This window comes from Parasteatoda tepidariorum, chromosome 5 (genome assembly GCF_982258835.1).
Source record: "Parasteatoda tepidariorum strain Cologne lab strain chromosome 5, Ptep-v5.0, whole genome shotgun sequence".
In the NCBI taxonomy this organism is placed as follows: domain Eukaryota; kingdom Metazoa; phylum Arthropoda; class Arachnida; order Araneae; family Theridiidae; genus Parasteatoda; species Parasteatoda tepidariorum.
This window is the reverse complement of record NC_141759.1, coordinates 64,334,493-64,354,395: the sequence shown is the minus strand read 5'-3', so window position 1 is coordinate 64,354,395 and position 19,903 is coordinate 64,334,493. Positions and strand designations below refer to the sequence as shown.

The 19,903-nt window shown below is 33.3% G+C and overlaps 1 protein-coding gene across 3 annotated transcripts in view; it reads left to right on the top strand.

The window, feature by feature from the left end:
• Positions 1 to 19,903, top strand: part of LOC107449027 (fatty-acid amide hydrolase 2-A) — a 31,409-nt gene that overhangs the window by 7,340 nt on the left and 4,166 nt on the right. For all 3 annotated transcript variants that reach the window (XM_016064423.5, XM_043051715.3, XM_071185274.2), the window contains exons 3-7: positions 2,130 to 2,349; positions 6,877 to 7,086; positions 8,918 to 9,037; positions 12,741 to 12,901; positions 18,915 to 19,001. In XM_016064423.5, coding sequence (XP_015919909.3) covers positions 2,130 to 2,349; positions 6,877 to 7,086; positions 8,918 to 9,037; positions 12,741 to 12,901; positions 18,915 to 19,001 — 798 coding nt within the window. The remainder of the gene's footprint in view (positions 1 to 2,129; positions 2,350 to 6,876; positions 7,087 to 8,917; positions 9,038 to 12,740; positions 12,902 to 18,914; positions 19,002 to 19,903) is intronic.

The window sequence follows — 19,903 nt, the reverse complement described above, 5'->3', positions numbered from 1 at the left end:
TTGTTAAAATTTATGTCAACTTTTCTTACTTGAGAAAGTTGCCGAATTTTTATTCAAAAAGTATAAAAAATAAATATCAATAAAAATATTTCATTCAGAATATATAATTGAAATTAAATTTTATTAAATTGCAAACATGAAATCAGATCAGATAATTGTAATGCACGTAAAAATTATTATTTGATTACCCAGCCTGAAAAAACTAATAAGTCTTTATTCATTCAAGTAATCATTCATATTTTTTAGCTTTATTATTTTTTAAATTTTTTTGTTTGTCATTTACAATGATTAAGCGTTAACAAAGTTCACATGATTTAACAAATGTCTATACAACTAAAGGTCTGGTTTCTTAGGACAAGCGCCTTATCTGGGAGTCAGCGGGACGTCAACGTCCCGCTGACACCAGCAAAATACTGGTTTATTAGATCAAGGCCTGGTTTCTTACAACTAGCGCCTTATTTGGGCGTCAGCGGAAAGTTGACGTAGAGCTGACGCCAAAAAAATACTTTTTTGTTAGCTCAGCGTGAGCAATCGGTCCAACGCCGACATTATCTCTCATTGCGCATGCGTTAATAACGTAAACAAATATTTATTTTGCATTTGTATTGATTTTGTTTTTGTCGACCAGTGTTTTAGAGAACAAATAATGACTTTGTTCAAGAAGAAACACATTATAGCTGAGCTAAATGAAGAGTGCTATGTTTAATGAAGAAGCTATGTTTAATGTCAAAGTCAAAATCTTGGCTGATTTCAATGTGCTGTTGGATGTTGTCCACCATTTCTTCTGTGGTTAACGTCACGTTGTAATCCAACTGCAGTTGAGCTGGACGGCAATTGTAGTTCAAGATGAGCGTTCGATGACGTATACTATCAAACTCACAAATGGACCAATCAGAGGTTAGCGCTGATTTCCAGTTGACGGCGTCCTGTCCTAAGAAACCAGGCCTTAAGAGGCCCAGCCAACACCTCTTCGTAAAGAGAGACATCAATATAGTAGTCCTATGTAATGAACATAAATTGCGTAATAAGGAGAAAATAAAATAAAATGTCACAATGCTTGGACTACTAAATTGCGAAGCATGAAATATGAAACGAAACATGTTGCTACGTTCGGACTGATATGGGATCAGATTTCTCTTTTATGGTAACCCGTGCGAAGGTATTCTCTCTTCTAGGAGGTATTGGCTCACTCTGCTACCTTACTAGCCCTTTTAATACATTAAGTTTAATAATAAACATCAACTCTAATTTACTATTCCAAATTTCCGTGGTTAATTGCACAACAATTTCAAGTCCTTTATTTTTCAAAAAAGAACAACTCATAAAATGCATAAAGGTCGAAAGAAAAGGTGGAAAAGGGAAAAATGAAGTCATAGTGACGAAAAATTAAATTTTGTAATCAAGGGTTAGAACAAAAATATTAGTTGGATCACTGAGCAACGTCATCCACGTCGAGCGTCGTCTTTAGTAGCATAAAAGAGAGCTATCTCGAAAACTTCCTAGAAAATTCCAGAAAATTCTTTATACTACACAATGCTTTTCTATTCTTGTGTAGTTTCATTAAAACGTTTCTTGCTCTTGCGTGAAATTGTGGTTTAAAACAAAAAGGTAAAATAATTTAATTATTTACATGAACAGTTAGTTCACTTTAAAGCCTACCCAAATTATTCCTCCCAATTACAGTCACTATTTCAACCCAACTTATAGCTCAGTTTGTTACAGCTCTTCCTTACAAACGAAAGAAAATAATTTTGTTTCAATTTTGTAAACTTTGTATAATTATTCAATGATGCTTTTTTTTTGGTCAAGTGCCTGTTTAGGCAGAAGGGGTGCGATTGTTCCTGTTTTTCAGTGGCGCCATCTATAGCCAGGAATTCGACATCTGCCACGCCATTCACGCATCCACAACCCGTTTATAGGGCGGGTCATATTCACACACAAAGGAGAAAGGACATAGAACACAGAGAGAGAGAAAGAAACATGCATGTCTTGCCCGGGATTCGAACCCAGGACCTGTCTGATGCAATGACAGTTCCCCGCCCCCTACACAGGCCGGTCGGCATTCAATGATGATTTGTAAATGAGAGTGTAAAAATGTTTTTATTTAGTTGTTTTATTTTTTTTAATAGATAAAATGTGAAGAGGTTATGCGTGCATACATTGACAGATCCCGTTTAGTACAACCCTATATCAATGCTATCGTTGATGAAAGATACGATAAGGCTATAGAAGAATCCAAGGATGTTGATACTTTCCTTCAAAAAGGAGAAAAGACTGTTGAAGAAATTGAAAGAGACACGCCATTGCTAGGCGTTCCATTCACTTGTAAAGAATCCGTTGGAGTCAAAGGTACATTTCTAATATACAGATACCATTTTTATTAAATTACCACTATATTTATTAAATTTACCAAATTATTATTATCAGTAGGGGCTCTGATTATTTGAGGATTTCAGTTTGGTTAAAGATTTTCAGAAAGTAGTGTGCTTTGGTTTAGCAAGGTTATGTTTTTAGTAGGTTTTTTGATCATTGTTTTTCTTTTGGAATTAGTTTTTGTATTTTACTTTTATATTTTGTATTCTCTTTTTCTTTTATCCTGGACTTTTTGCAAAGCCTTTGGGTCCCGCAGTGGACTGATCGTTCACGGTTCCCAGCAGATCAAGCATGACTGGCTGCGGTCAGTATGCGGGTGAGTGACCACTTGGATATGTCTGCATAGGGACCGAGGATGTGTGGTATTGGTCCTCGTTTAACTGTTCTACCGTAAAGTTCTCGACTTCACTAACAGATTATCGGGCTACTGAAGAGGGGGTGCAATCCCCTTTGCGGAGAATCAAAAATGTAATGGCATGTTCGTCCTTAGGGATGTCACCCAGACCGTCTCCAATAGCCCATTGTGCAGCTCTAGTGACGTAAATGAACTACAACTACAGCAACAACAAAACTTTAGGGGTAAAGGGAGAGCAAATTTGAGACATTTGTCGCACTCTTGATGTCAGCTTTGGTTGACATTATTATATTTTTCATTGCTTTCTTCTTTAAAATTTTCTATTGGTTTCAATTTTCTTATGAAATTTCTGCTGCATTGCGCAACTTTCCTTTCGAATTGTAGTATTAAACTGATTTATGCATGATTTTTGATTTCTCTTTTTTTTAGTAGTAGTAGATTTCCAGGGTACCTATGCGGTTTCAAACTAAGCATTCAGAAGAGTGGTCAAAAAAGTTATATTTTATTTGCAGTGAAAGAAATAACTCAGTGTGCAATATCATTGCAAAGATGCTCGTGTTCACCTGAATTTGATTTTTTTTCTCTTTTTAACTAACGTTGGCCCTTTCTTAAATACATTGCAAGCAATATAAAGAGTACCCATAAGAATTTCTCTATAATTTGATGTTGAATGAGATCGCAGTATAAGCCTCAAAATAGGTTAAAAATTTGTTCAATTAATATCATATACTCTGCAACAAAATATTCTAATGGATTAAAATCCGTAGAGTTTGATGGCCATTCATCTCAGAGCAGCAAATCAGCCTGAAATTGATTAATGTTTGCTTTAAACAAAGTAACATCATCTTGCTATCTTAAGTGTTCAACCCATTCTTCTGAATAATTTCCTCTAAAATATAGACTTTAGACTTTGACTCGAATTTTAGACCCCTTATAAATAACCAACAAATAATCAACAGAAGTTTCACTAAACTATCATTAAAAATATGATTTGATCTGTAGACACGGATATTTTATAATGTGTTATACCTTTTATTGTCGTTAACTGCCATGGATCATTTTAAGTGTTTTTTAAATTGCTTTGCAATAAAGAGTTTCCCTTCGGATTAACAAATCATTTTACTTGCCATAAAAGAACGATAATTCACTTTTTTCATCCACTTTATAACCAGCGGCATTTAATGTCTTTGAAAAAAGAAATTTTTAAAAAAATAAGATTGCGCATTGATGACTTTTTGAGCTATGAGATTATTTTATATGGAAAATTAGATATAAAGGTCACTTATAGAATTTTTTTTCTTCTTGAAATTAAATATTTGAATTATTACTTGCAAAAATTTTACTGTAACTAGAATGATTCTTGTCTAAAAAATATATAGAGCAACAGAGCACTTTTTGACATGAAAAGTAAAATAATTCATTTGCTTGCACTTGCATTACGATAACCTCTATTACCATTGCTCAAAAGTGCTTAAATAATAAAATAAGTTACATGAAACAATAAACAATTTACACTATATAGAAATTAAGACTATAAAACACTAAAACTGCTTTTTGTTATGTTAAATAAAAAACAAATGCATATGAATAGTGGGTAGGTACAGTACTCTCAAAATAAAAACTGACCACCCTGAATAACTTTCGATCTAATGATTGGATTTCCGCATTCTAGGATTTATTCTTAATGGTTCGATGAGGCTACCTCAAATGTGCTAATTATCAGTGCAGACGATATTTCAAGTTGTAAAATCAGATGCAAAAACGTTCTTTCTCTGAATAAACATACCTTTTTACGATGGATTGTTATTTCTGACCCCCAAAATGTAGGAGGTAGCTGAACTCTCTGGGAAATACGAGTTTGTTTGGAGTTTGGTCGAATGAGCGATCATAAAATCGGATCCCTTAATGTTATTTTCGCTTTTTTCTTATTTTGCTATATTAATTTATCTTATTAAACGAATTGAAAAAATTTTACACATAGTTATAAAATTTGTTTATCTGAAAAACATTGCTTGAAAAATACAACTTTTAGTAAATATTCATTATTTTTCATTAATTTATTTAATAATAGTCGAAAAAATTTTGAATTGCATGATATAAATTTTTTTTGAATTATTTTTAAAAATGCAATTTTAAATAGCAAAATTCAAAATTTGAGTTCGTTCGAATAGTTTCTAAGAAGTGGAATTTTGAAAAAGTTGTTTTTCTTAAAATTTGGTTTCTCAAGAACTTTTTGACGAATTTAGTTCTTTACCATTTAGTATTTTACCATTTAAAATCGCATTTTTTAAAATAATGCAATAAATGTATACCTTACAATTCAAAATTTTTTCGACTATTATTATATAAAGTAAGGAAAAATAATAAATATTTACTAAAAGCTATAATTTTCATGATATTATCTTTGGGTAATTAAATTTTATAATTGTGTGCCAAAAACTTTTCATTTCGTTTTAAATGTAAGGGGTCCTAACTTAGGACCCCTCTCCTGATGAAACTATTGGGACCGTTATGCGGATTACGCCAAACCCTATACTTTTGGGGTTAGAAATCCGAATCCGTCGGAAAAAAGGCATGTTTAATCAGCAAAAGTACGTTTTCAAATCTGATTTCCTAATTTAAATATCGTCTGCGCTACTTAATTAACATATTTGAAGTCACCCTTTCAAACCATTACGTTTATGAGTCCTAGAACTTGGTGCAGATCCGATTATTAGATCAAAAGTTATTCACGGTGGTCCGTTTTTTTTTTCGCATTGCACATATTGAAAGAAATTTAGCAGAAAGGAAGACTGACAGTTAAATTTTAAGCGCTCTTGAATTTTACTCATTCAAAAACTGACAACTATCTATATTTCTTCAAGCTAACTTAATATGTAATGAAAGAATAAATTAAGTCATTAAATAGAAATCACTATTTTGCTATAAATACCATAAACACGGTAACGGAACAGAAGAGTAACTGAGGGGGAAAAAGAAGAAAGAGACGGCAAGTCAATTTAATTCGACAAGCTCAATTGAAGAGGCGAAAGGTTTAGATAAAATTGAAAAACGTAATTTCATCTCGCCATAAAAAAATCAACTTAACATTAAAACAATAAATTTAAAACAATTATGCTAAAATAAAGGGAAAAAACAACCTTTTCTTGTCTAAGCCTTATTAGAATACGGCAAATATAATGAAAATTTTTTAAGTGGCAACGTTATCCAAAAATAGAATATCCTGGGAACATATTTTTGCCAACTCAACAGAAATAGTTTTCTACAATAATTATGATAACAGAGTTGAAAAAAATCATGGGATAATATTTAAATGCTTAATTTTTATTCAAAAGTAATTTTTAAAAGCGTATATTAGATATGCAGTGTGGGAGCAGTTTACACAATTGATAAATTAAAATTATTTTCAATTAATAGCAATTTATTGAAATTACTGAGACATAGCAATTTATCTGTATCTTAAGTAATAAAGCAGTTATCTTTTTTAAAATAACTCAGTTATAATTTTCACAATATTAATTTCTGTTTGGTAAATTAAATTTAATGCTTAAAAATATTATTTGAAATTTTATTACAGAAATTAAAATTACTGGCATGCTACATCAAAATAAAAAAGTTTTTTGAAAATGACCTATGTGTTTACATATGGGAAATTATTGAATATTCCTTGAGCCTTCTATTTTTATAAAGATTAGTATCAGTAATAAAATCACTAAAAAAATAATTCACTTCTGCTGGTTTTTAGAGCATATCTTACATTGCTAAAATTTCTTTCATTGTCTTCGATAAAAAAAATAACAATTTCCTTGAATGGTTAGATTTTTTTTTAAACTTAATCACGAATAAATGTTGCTCTAACAAAAATTTTTACGTAACCAATAAGAAATACATGCTTTGGATTGCGTACATTTTATGAAGTTACTGTGTCATTCTATTTATTCAGCTTTATTTTTTTTGGTGCTTATTTGCGACATTTATTTCAACTTAAAGTATAAATATTACTGTAATAGTTATTTATTCATAAAACCTTAAAGAATTAGTGACATCAGTTCTGAATCAGATCTACTGTATTTCTTGCAGAAATTGCTAATTATCTTATATATATAGTCCACATAGTGTTTAATATTAAAAAATATTTTTTTTCGCAGGTTTATCACAAACAGCTGGTATTTATAAAGATAAAGGTAGAAAAGCAGAAAAGGATTCTGATGCTGCTGGATTTTACAGAGCAGCTGGTGCTATACCTGTAACTGTAACCAATGTTCCAGAGCAAACTATGTGGTGGGACAGTGCAAATCTCATTTATGGCATCACCGAAAATCCTTTCGATCACTCCCGAATACCTGGTGGAAGTTCAGGTATCACTATTGTAAATATATTTATTAAATAATCATTTTACAAGGATACATATTTTATCAAAGTTCATATTATCGTAATGGTAGGAGCTATAGAAAGTGATTTTATTTTATAATCATCATTGAACAGCAGATTCATTTCTGTGTTTGCGATTATACATCTTCAACTCCATAGCCTTATAATTTTGAATCCAACCCAGAAGGCAAATTAACTCCTGACATCGAAACAAACTTCTTCGATGAAACTAACCCTAATTTGTGTTACATGAAGATGAAAAACACGTAAACCTCTCTTATCTAGCCCGACGACAAGGGGATTTTAACCCATGGTATGTCTACATCAGCAGATATTTTGAGTCAAATTAGTGCGACTTGATCCACCACGAAATCTTGGAGAAAAAAATATGGGCCAATGAAATGCTAAAATTGATATGTGTTACAAAATGAATGAAATATCACTTTGGAACATGGAGTCGCAAACCTTATATGGAGTCGTTAGAGAGAGTTGGTAATTGCGCTATGAACAAAGATGATGTACAAAAAATCATTTCAAATTTTTTTTTACTGTATTTCCAAGCGTGTTACCCATTCATGACCGATTCAGATACAGTAGATGCTGAAACTTCTGTCTGAGCGCTTAGATACTCTCAATGCAACGACATTACATGGAACGTCTCACCATCAAACCTACCAAATGTATCTCCAGCACATCTTGCAATCACAATAATCTATGAAAGCTTTAAGCACCTACTGTTGTAGTATCGTTCGTAATTGTTAAACGGGTAGAAATACTACAAAAAAACAAGAAATGTTGAATGGTGAATAATTAATTGTCCTATTGCATTATAATTTGCAAGGCTTTCTAGCAATATGAATAGAGTTTGCAACCACATGTTCCTATATAATTTTTTATCCCTTGTATACGCCTGCTCTGCTTACCATTTTTTACACAATTTGTGTGTTTTTTCTTAAATTTTTATATACAGGGTGTTCCGTAAGAGCCAACCTTCACACTTATTTTTAGAATCATTATCAAAAATGAAAACATAAAACTTTACACATTGGAGGACGCAAATTAAAGTAAAAACGCTGTGGAAACTCGACGAATCATGGCGCAAAAAATCGATTACGATAAACCACTAGTAAGGTTTAATTATGGGAGGAAGCAGAGATGACTTGAAAGACAATTATTGGAAACACTTTCAACTTCTTACCTTCAATTGACGCTTAATACATCCACCTTCTTTCTACTACGACATGTTAGATTTTGATAAAATTCTTTTTTTTTCTCACTTAAATATAAATTTGCAACCCTCAATGTGCATAATTCCTTGTTTTCATTTTCGATGAAGATTCTAAAAATGCATATGTTAACGGGAACAACTTGTGTCTGATTAAAATTTGAAATATTTTGTGATAGAAAAAGGATAGAAAAGAAATATCGCAAGCTGACAACATCTGTTAATTAAATTGGATTTTAGTAGTGATTGAAATGGTAATCAATTATAATTTTCGGAGGAATAATTAAAAGTGAGAAATATGAGTGAAATTTTAAAGCATGTCCATTGATGAAATTTTTTTAAGCCGTTTAATATATTTACTTTTTGTGAGTTGCTTGCGTTTTCAGATTATTTACATGTATGGGTATTTTTGACACCCAATTTTTTTTCGTAGAGTTAAATTGTTAATTTTATAAAACAATTATTTAGCACCAATTAAATTTTACTACAAGTTAAAATTTGAACACTTTAATTTTTGTAGATTATTCTAAATTAAAATTTATCGACCATGTGTTTTAGATGTTTGCACTAAAGATTATTTAATAATTTGTTAGGTGGAGAAAGTGCTCTTCTCACAACTGGTGGAGCTGTAATTGGTATCGGAAGTGATATAGGAGGAAGCATTCGAATGCCATCTTCTTTTTGTGGTATATACGGGCACAAACCTACAACAAGTACTGAAACAAATCATTATTATTTCTATAATTATTAAGTTAATACCTAGCCCTTTATACTGAATAAATTTAAAATTTGTTATAATTATGCGAGGGTTGTTTTTTAAACCAAACCGTTAGAAAATAAAAACCAAACGAAAGTAAATTTTCAAAAAACAAATTTATTTTCAGATTCCACACGCGGCTATCTTTTTTCCAGCATAGTGGCTAAGTTTGTTTAAACACTTATCATAACCTTACAATTAGATTTAGAATACCTTCTTCATACAGACTTGCCACCTTCTCCGTTAACCAAGAGATCACGGCCGTTTTCACGTATTCATCATCGTTGTAGTGATTACCACCAAAATGATGTGCGAAATATCGGAAAAGATGAAAATCACTCGGTGCAAGGTCTGGGTTGCAGTGAGGGCTGGTCCAAAACTTCCCAACGAAAAGAGTCCAATAAAGCTGGTATCTGAGCTACAGAGAGAGTCATTATCATAGAGTAGCAAAATTTCCTGTCCAGAATTATAGGGAATTTTGCTACATCACAAATCGTAAATTTGCAAATCTGTCAGTGAATGTAGGCAACAGACAGGTATGAGCTGTCTAAACACGCGTCACTGACCGTATCTCGTGCGTGGCGGGTTGGTTGATTCTAATGCCACTTGCCACACGGGCAAGCCTGCTTGGTGAAACCGAACAAATTTAAGGCAGAGTTTGTGATTCTTGTTTTTCAGTGGTGCCATCTATGGCCAGGAATTCTACTTCTGCCACACCATACGTCACACCTGTTTATAAGGCGAACCCATTCATACATCCATTCATTCATCCACAGATCGTAATTTTGACCTGAATCAGAGAACGATCGATCTCCAATCCACTACCCCCAAAGGCATTGATTTGTTTTGGGAACGTGGAGAACTTTGCGACTCGACAGAATTTTAATGTGCATCAGTCACCAACTACACATAGTCTTCGGCCGGTGGGGTTCAAGCCCACGAACTCTCGGACGGGGCCCAACGCCCTACGGTACAGACTATCCCGGCGCGTTGTGAGAGATTTGTTAAATTTGAGCATTTTAAAAACACAGAACTAACAGTAGAGTCTACCTACACAGCTGCAACTGAACACAGTTGTTCTCAAGGAATGCCGGGACATGACACAAGCACTCGTTGCGACGAAAGCTTCACCTATTAGTGACACAACAAAACGACCCTTGCTTAAAAAACAACCCTCGTAAAAATTAATCGTCTGGTGCTGAAAAGAGTCTCAAAATGAGTATTTAAATTTATACTTACTATTTAGATAATATATATCTTGTCAGGAAAAATATGATTTGTGTCCCTTAGATCCTATTAGAAATGTCTTTAACATACCGGTTGTATGTAAAAACACTTTTTACTAAGTAAACTACTTGTTTGTTTCTGATTCTAGAGGATACTGAATGATAAAAACTGAATAATAGAAATTTGTTAAAAAACTTCCACACACCAATTACCAAAAACAAATTTAGACGAAATGGCCCGAACTCTTTAGAATTTTTCCGCTATCTATTTCACGTATAAGTAAAAAACATTGCTGTACTAATACAAATAATTTAGAGTTTTCAAAATTATAGTGAAAGGATTTTCAAACACTTTTAACAAGGAACATAGTTCAAAGAGAAAAACAATTCTCGCAGCAAATTTTCATGATAGTGCATAACCTTTTCATCTAAGACTGGTTTTTGTCGAGATGTTTAGGTTTGGTCAAAATGGCGCTGCGTATGCTAGCGTATAAATAAATGAAAGATAATTAAAAATCACATCATAACATGTTGCATTACTGTATTTAATTTGGGGTGATGGTGGATATTTCGAAAATATTTTAATTTGATTTCCGTTGATTAAACGATTTCGGGAAATCGAAATATAATTTTCCCTCCTTAAGGGATTTCGAAAAACTTGTGAAGCGATTTTTAATTATTTTTCTTTGGTATACAAGCTTATTTCTGCATTGCCATCTGTCGTCAAAACTATGAACTAAAACCGGAAACTCTGGGTGGAATGTATTCCCAGTCTTATGAAATTACTGCAAGATTTATTATTTTAGACATGAATGTGCTGTATTCAGTTCGAGATTTTTCCAAAATAAGTTCAGTCGTACACTACTATGACTGCCTAACCCACAGTGTTTCATTAATTTTTTTCAAATATTTTATATGATCGTTTTTCTTTCTTTTTTTTTAATTTGTTGCAAATTCCAATAACGAATTAAAAGCTTTAAATATAAAGATAGGCACGTTTTCATGTGATATTTTGTAACAATATTTTTTTTTAATGGCGGGCACTTGGGGGTTGTCCCATTGGCCACAGGAATGCCAGAACTGCTACTCTCTTCTCGTTACCTACTGGGCACCTGTGGCGAAGCCACGGCGGTGGAGCTGCGTCGCCCACGTCACGCAACCACAATCCGTTTATAGGGCGGGTCACATTCACACAATCACACACAAAGGAGAAAGCACATCGGACAAAGAGAGGGAGAAAGAAACATCCATGCCCTGAGCAGGATTCGAACCCGCGACCAGCGGCTCCGTAGTCAGGCACGCTAACCACTCGGCCACCAGGTCGGTTTGTAGCAATATTATGTCTTTATTGTTGCAATCCTAAAGAGTGCAATTTCATGTTTTGACCAAATTAGTCTATATTGTGCTTTATTATTTCGTTTTAAAATATATTCCAAATAGATTAATTCACCTCTGTTTTTATAAATATCAGCTAAGAATTTAGAGCTAATAGTCTTTATCTGAAATAATTGGCCGGGATAGCCTGGTTGGTAGGGCGTTCAGCCCATTTCGGGAGCTCCATCCCCACCAGCTAAAGACAAAGTGTACACAATGGTGACTGGTGCACGCTAAATCTGTGTGTGTCCCCCCAAGTTTCAATAACAAATCAAAACCTCTGGGGGTACTGGATCGAAGATTGATCGTGCTCTGGTTTAAGTCAAAATTAAGGTCTGGGGATGGATGGTATGTAAATGTCTCCTCCCTATAATACGGGCTGTGACGTATGTGTGTGGAAGAAATCGAATTATTGGCTATAGATGGCGCTACTGGAAAATAAGAAGACGCGCACTCCTCTGACTTAAAATAGGCTTGTCACTATTGACAGGTGGCATACGACCACAACATCTGATATAATTGTCATTCTATAGTACAGAACCCGTTATCCGGAAATCAGAAAACCGGAAAACCAAAAAACCGGAACGAAATTCGATAAATTTTCCCACCATTTTTTTAAAAAAATGTTTTTTTCCTCATAAGATTTTAGGATTTTTCTTTCTTTTTTTGAAGAACCTTACCATCATTTTGGAAATAATCATTAGTGTATTACTTCATCGTTTTTTCTTCTTTTTAAGATTATTTCAAAAAAAAATTTTTTTTTTTTTTAGTTGGGTTTAACAATAAAAAAAATGGCTTTTTGTAGCGACTCAGAAAACCGGAACAGTTATCCGGAATAGCGATGGTCCCGATCGTTCCGGATAATCGGTTCCCTACTGTAGATCTTTTTTCTTTTTATTACCGTACTGTTCTTTCAAATTAACTACTGTAATTCAGCGAGCTACTATAATATCATTGACAAGTCTCTATTTCGGTGCATGCATCGCGCATACTTAAATAAGTACGTAATTATTTCTTCACAACAAAATGAGGTTTCACTTTCATTGCTTGTATTTATAGGCGTAGTGTCGAATGCGGGGAAGCGTCCATACCATGAAGTTCACAGTAAGAAAGTAGATCACATGGTCGGTATTGGCCCAATGTGTAGATATGCTGAAGATCTTCCTCTTCTTTTAAAAGTACTGTCTGGAGATGATCGGAGGCTGAAGTTGGACAATAAGGTATTAAATATTTAACTGCTACTTTGGATAAAGAAAAAAAATATAAAAGCCAGTAATTCAAATAAAGTGAAGAATTAGAATAGGCATGAGTGTAGCTAACCCTCTTAGATCAGCTATATTGTGATGCCCCAAATCCATAGTCAAACACGTTCCAGCAATCATGATTGAAAGAAACATTTTTAATCCGAAACATACAACTAGGTACTTTCACCTAGAGAAGAAGCATACATAATTAGGACCAACCGTGTGATTTAAATCACATGGTAGCACCTAATTACTTGGTTATGCTTGGCAGGTAAATGTTGCAGCAATTAGACTTGGTTTATTATTATGCGGAATTATTTTATAAATCAGATTTAATTGGATACTAGCAAGCAACGTCACAAGTGTTTGTCTATCCTGATTGGCTTCTGAATAGTGATATAAGCGAATGCCCCAAATTTACCCACGATGATGTTCCGTATTTGAATGTAACTATAAAAGTTCCAAGAAAATACAAATATTACTCTTCAATGCTATATTTGATAATTTTTATTTTAATTTGCTTTTCCTGCAGTTGTATTATTCTTTTGCTTGTTAATTAACAAATTCCTGCTTTTAAAATGTGTTTATCTATTTTCAAATATTATTTTTATAATATATTCGTAAAGTTTGGACTTACGAGTTTATAAATGTGAGCAAAAGATTATCGGATTATCTTATAAAGTTTCTAATAGATGTTTCGAAATATGCAAAAAGTAAAATTAATTAAAAGCCCTTTTTTTAATGATCTCCTTTCTCAACTATTAGGAAAATATTTCCCAGATTGCGGTTATCTCTATGTTTGGGAGGTCAAAAATATTAAACTGCTTTAAAAAGTGTTTGTTTATTCAGGGAAAATGCGCTTTTGTATTCGATTTCGAAACTTAAAATATTGTCTGCACAAATTGAGCTGCGTCATTAAATGTAGTTCCTTGCACCATCAAGATTGCATCTTATCGTATAACTAGATCTTACCCTATTACTAGATCAAAAGTTAGTGTGTTTTTTCACATTTATTTTACGCACTGTACAGAGGTACATTGTTGTACGCCAAAATGGATGAGCTCAGTAAAACTTATAACTAACGAGAAACTAATAACAGGATGAATGTTATGATATATTATTTTAAGTAGAACTATCCAAGTTAATTTATACTGACCTCTTAAACTAATATAAACGTTCTAAATGAGTCAAAATTATTAATATTTAATGAAACATTCGGGGGGGGGGAATTACGTTTAGTTTACACCAATGTTCAAGAACATATTTCTATTTAAGCAAAATTCTAAGAAATAATGACTGTTTAGTGTGGTATCATTGATTAGAAATATTGCACGATGTTACTTTAATGAAGAAAACAACCACAGATACATTAGCTGCCATTAGCAAAAAACTAATAAAATAATAGTCATTGTTCAAATATAAGTTTCTTTTCGATGTGGCTTAAGAGTGAATGTTAAAACTAGTAATGTTGAAACAGAACTAAAACTTTTTTTTTCTTCCTTTTTTGAGAGGGGATTATCTTTATGAAAGATTAATGTTATTCTTTGCATACTTGGCATTTCATAATAAAATAAAATCCCAATATTAAACCAATGTTATAAAAAAAATTTTAAACTGAGGACAAATTTTCTGATTACCTAACGCAATAACTTTCTTCTTCCTGCTTAGGCTTATCTCATGTGAAGCACCTCTGCTTAAGTAGCATTTTGTGCCAAATGCTCCGAACCCAATTCTTCATAGCCTTTGTTTATAAAGTCTGACACTCCCTTAATATAGCTTATGTATAACTTTTTAGGATAGAGAGTGCCTAAAGTAGAAAATTGTGTAAGGGCAAAGGCGTCGCACTCATTTAAAATATGAAACGCTGATTCCACATCCTTGTAGCATTTCCAGGAAATTAGTTCTTGTAAAAAATAAACCATTCTATGATGGTGATTTCTGAAATGATAATACCCAGTAATGAAATACTGGTATTATCATTTCAGAAACCCCAGAATTGTTTATATCTTCGATTTTGGAAGCCTAAGGATTTCAGAAGCGATTTTTGCAGATGATCTGATAATCATACTTTTAGCATATTTTTTCAAGGAGAATTGTGGCAAACTTTGTTCATCTCCTGTTTATCCCATTTAAGGATAACTTCTCTTGGAGTCTTCATGTTGATGCCCCAGAAGGGTTCAATTCCTATTGGATTGAAAGAGGATCTCTGTTTTGCAAGTTCATCAACGCCTTCGTTTCCTTCAATTCCTGTCCTGGTACCCTGATAGGAATAATCTTATTTTTAGTTTTCAGTTCTCTTAGAAGGATTCTATATTCCATAACAATTTTTGATTTAATTTGGAATGAATTAAGAGCCATTATGGATGCTTGATTGTCGCTGAAAAATCCACTTACCGTTGTATCCTTTTCTTATATTTTCCTGTAGACAGTTGGGGATAGTGAGAATCTCTTCCTGAAAGACAAGTGGCATACTCATCAAGATAATTAAGCAGATTGACTCTCCAATCCAAAGAGCTTACCTTTCTTTGATCCATTCGCAAACCAGATTAGATCATCAGATTTTATACTAAACTTGTTGTTGTTCCATTCGTCTCTGGTAGGAAAAATTGCCTCAAATAGCCTGTCAAACACGTATATTTTCTTCAAATTGTCAAAAGGCACCAGGTGAGTGAGATGATGGCTTTTCTTCTGGATTCTGATATGGCTTTAATTCTGATATGGCCTATGGTGGTAGGCTTGTCATACTATTGATTTTGCAACTTCATTCTGTATGGTCATTCTCGCAACCTTGCATATGAAGATGTATAATGGAGTGAGGTTTAAAATAATTTCTAGAGCTCTGGTGCGCATTGTGGACATTACACCTGTGATACATAGTTTTTTGTTCCACTTTAACCGCCATATCACAGAAGCATAAGTAATATCAGGCCTGACAATAGCTGCGTACTTCCAAAACATCATTTTCGGATGAAAACTCAAGTTTTTACCAAGCATGCGTCTGTCATGATGCATTTCTTCGCTTGATTAATCTTGTAATCAATATGCTTGTTCCAGCTGAGTTTTTGGTCAAGGATTAGGACTAAGGATTTCACCTTAGAGGCAAAGTTAATTTGGACATTGAACAGTTTTAGGATGAAAAACACTATCCATTTTATAGTGAGAGTGAATGGCACGAAATTGGTCTTCTGTGTATTTACATCCATTTTAATGCATTTTTTCGCTTGATTAATTTTGTAATCAACATGTTTGTTCCAGGTGAGTTTTTTGTCAAGTATAAGGCCTAAGGATTTCACCTTAGAGGCAATGTTTATTTGGACATTGAACAGTTTTAGGATGGAAAAAAACATCCCTTTTTATTGTGTGAACGAATGGTACGCTATTGGTCATCTGTGAATTTACATTCATATTCCTTTCTATGCACCATTTCCTTATATAGCTTAGAAAATGTTGCATAAGCAGAAAGTTATGTGAAAATTTTTACCAATGATGTGTATGATAATATCATCCACATATCCCTGAGTATAGTAGCCTAAATCGTTTAAGTGTTTCATTAGAATATTTACTACCAAATTCCAAAGTCATGGTGATAAAACACCTCATTACGGACAGCCTTTAATAATCCTTTTTTTTCAAATTTCTCATTGAAGATATTCATTTGAATAACACTATCCGACAGCGCGGTATTAGTCCACGAATTCGAAGTATTGTTAACCCCTGTGTCCCATAAGAGATTAAGGATAGACATGTGAGAATTATTATAAAATGCACCCTGCTTAGAAAGTAAAGTGGCTAAAGCAATTTTCTTTCCGTCCAGGGTGTCTTCAATATTAGTACATGCTGATGTAAAGAGGTTGTTCTGTAAATTTTACGGGTTTGGTTGGCAAATTGTAGATTGTGCAAGAAACTGATATCGCCCATGTTTACCCTAACATTCCTAACAATGATTTTCTCTATAATTTTGAGAAAGAATGGAGGTAAGCTGATGGTCTGAATTACTTGACCTAGTCATGGTTATTTTTACCAGGTCTAGAAATAAAAAAACAGTCCTAGTGTCTTGCCATATCTTTGGAATGTGTCCTAGTGCCAGACTAGCCCTATATATTTTAATCAGCACTTAGATAATGAGATCTCTTGCCATTTTGGATCATGATGGGCATAATTCCATCAGGTTTTGAGCTTTTTAGGGGTTTAAAGGTGAAGATAGTTCATTAAACCTTGTTGTGATTGTAATGATTTCAGGATAGATCCATTGATTCATATTGACTCGTTTCATAGAGCTACTGGAAGGCTGCCCTTGTTACTATTAATATCTCTGGCTCCTAGAAAGTGAGTTTTGGCCATGATTTCCAAAACCCCTTTTCCAATACTAGCATAATTACCATCCTTATCTTTTAAGGTACCAACCATAACAAGGTTCATCCCATCTAAGAATTATTTGGAGTATAACTCCTTTAGTGACAAAATTTACCTCTAAACAGAACTTTCTCCAGGAGTCTTGTTAGCTTTTTCTTACATGTTTGTTATAAATAGTGAGAGCTTTCCCGTAGTTGTCCCATTTACCACGTTTCATTGCTTTATTGAAAAGTTTTCTAACATTTCCCCTCTCGATTTCTAAAGAGTTGTTCCACCAAGGACATTGGGGTTTAGCTATTTTAGTACGAATTGGGCAATTTTTGTTTTATGAGCCTAGACCTACTCTGTGCAGATATTCTGCTGTAACTTCTAGATCATAGTTGCTTCTAATATATTTCTCTTCCAGTTTACTCTTCAAGTGAAGTATATTCCATTCAGTTAGAGTAAGCCAACCATTTTGCGCCTCGACCTTTATCAGGACCTCTTTAGAATCCAGTTTACAGATTTTCGACAGTTTAGCAATTTTCCTTACATCACCCACCGAAAGAGGTTGCTCCTGCCAGGGGTTTATTCCATTTATTGTCTGTTTCAGCCATTTAGAGCTCTCCAGAACAGCACATTTGATAATAAATGCCCCCTTTACCAGAACCTGCTTCATCCTTTGGCTTTGCCTTTTCTCACCTTTCTTCTCGGGCCTTTTCCTTTAGGTAAATTCGGCGAACTTTTTCTGCCAGATAGGTTTTTTCCCTGTGCTTCGGACAATTTTTTCTGGATTATTATCTCACCCAGAGAAGCAGTCATTCCGTTAATGTCTTCCTGCCCTACTTGAGATGTGTATTGAGTAGTCTTGCCATTTCTACTTCTTGCCATGAAGGATAAAATTCTTCTCTTTCAATTGATTTTCTCTCAGTTGAGTTATCTTCAGCAGATAGATTGACTTTAGAAGTTTTGCCTGCATAAGCAGAAATTTTAGTAAAATTTTTGTCATAATCAGCTTTTAATTAACTCAAAAAGACTCAGGTTGTAAAAGTTCAATCCAGTATTGCCGAATATGCTTGGTTTATTCTAGATACTTGCCGGTCACACAAGAGGCTCCGTTAAAACATTATTACCGCAGTGCCATTCACCTAAAACAAGGATCGCATGACACTGGGCTTATGGAAGTTGGTTCTTGGGCTCTTATTTGATATTTAGAGACTGTCGAGTAAGCGATACTGGACATTCGGCTATCCACCACCTGCCAAAGAGCCTGGTAGCCACTCACGCCCCAGGTTGCAATAACTTTAATTTATAATATAATTTTATTTTATATAAATCACTGCTTCTTAAAATTATGGAGAAAAATGTTATATGTTTTTAAATAAAACCAGAAGCACCCAAATAATGTTTTGAACATCATGCAAGGAAAACTGGTCCTGTTCCATATTAGATTAAGCTTTTAAAATTAAAAAATCGGAAACAAATTTTATGGAACTAAATATGCTTAAAAAGATGATAAATGATTAAAGAATTATAATTATGCACTAGAGATTTAAACTCAAAGATATTTAGAATTATTTGCAAAGAACAATTGAGATAGCCGTTTATTAGTTTCCACTACCACGTTCTTATAAAATTTTTTATTTTTGAATTCCAGGTAAATTTCCATAAAGTTAAAGTGTATTACATGGAAAGTTTTCCAGATATACCTGCCGTCCCAGCTATAAAGCAAGCAATTAGAAAGGTAAAAGTTCTGTTTATGCTTTTTAAATATTGTTTTTCATCAAATCTAATTTTCATGCTTCTTTTCACACAAAAATTCACTCTCTAACTACTCTTATTCCTTTTTACCTATCATTATTCTACCTAGTGAAAGAGAAATATTCTTAAAAAAACACATATTCCATCCATATTTTTTATTATTTCATTACTATCACAAAAAAATAAACTTTTTATGATGACCAAATTACACTTAATAACGTTCAATTCCTTTTTCATTCGTAATCTCAAATCAAACTTAAACTACACCATACCATTGATACAAATATACGCTCAAGATTATTTAGTAAAAACTATTAAATATCCGTGCTTTACCAAAGCCCTCGTAAACATCTAATATCAACGGTTAACAGGATTCCAGCTAACACTGAGAATCATTTCTGTCATTCCGAATCTCGTCTTTAAGAGAGAACAGGGCATCATAAGAAATGGGTGTTTTTGGATACAATGTCTACGAACATCAAAAATATAACACAGTTTAAATGTAAGGAAACATAAGCACACGTATCTCTTTAGTTCAAGTTTCTTTTCTTTATGTCTGTTGATGACTATATCTTTGATAATATTGGTCAGAGGGAATATTGATGTGATAAATCATTAAATCTTTATTTTGAACATATGCCCGGTAGCAAAATTACAGAGCAAATCTGTAGCAATCTTTTCATAAATCCAAATCAGTCTGCGACTCTCGTCTCTCCAAATCAAATTCTAAAAATTAAGTGATAGATTTAACAATGATTTGATTTTTTGCTTGAAATCAGGATTTTTGTTTTTTTGAAGTCAGTTTTATCAAAGAGTTTTTTTTCTTCCCTTTTTTACAGTAAGTGGAACTGAATGAAATTGATCAAAACATTTAGTCTATTCGAA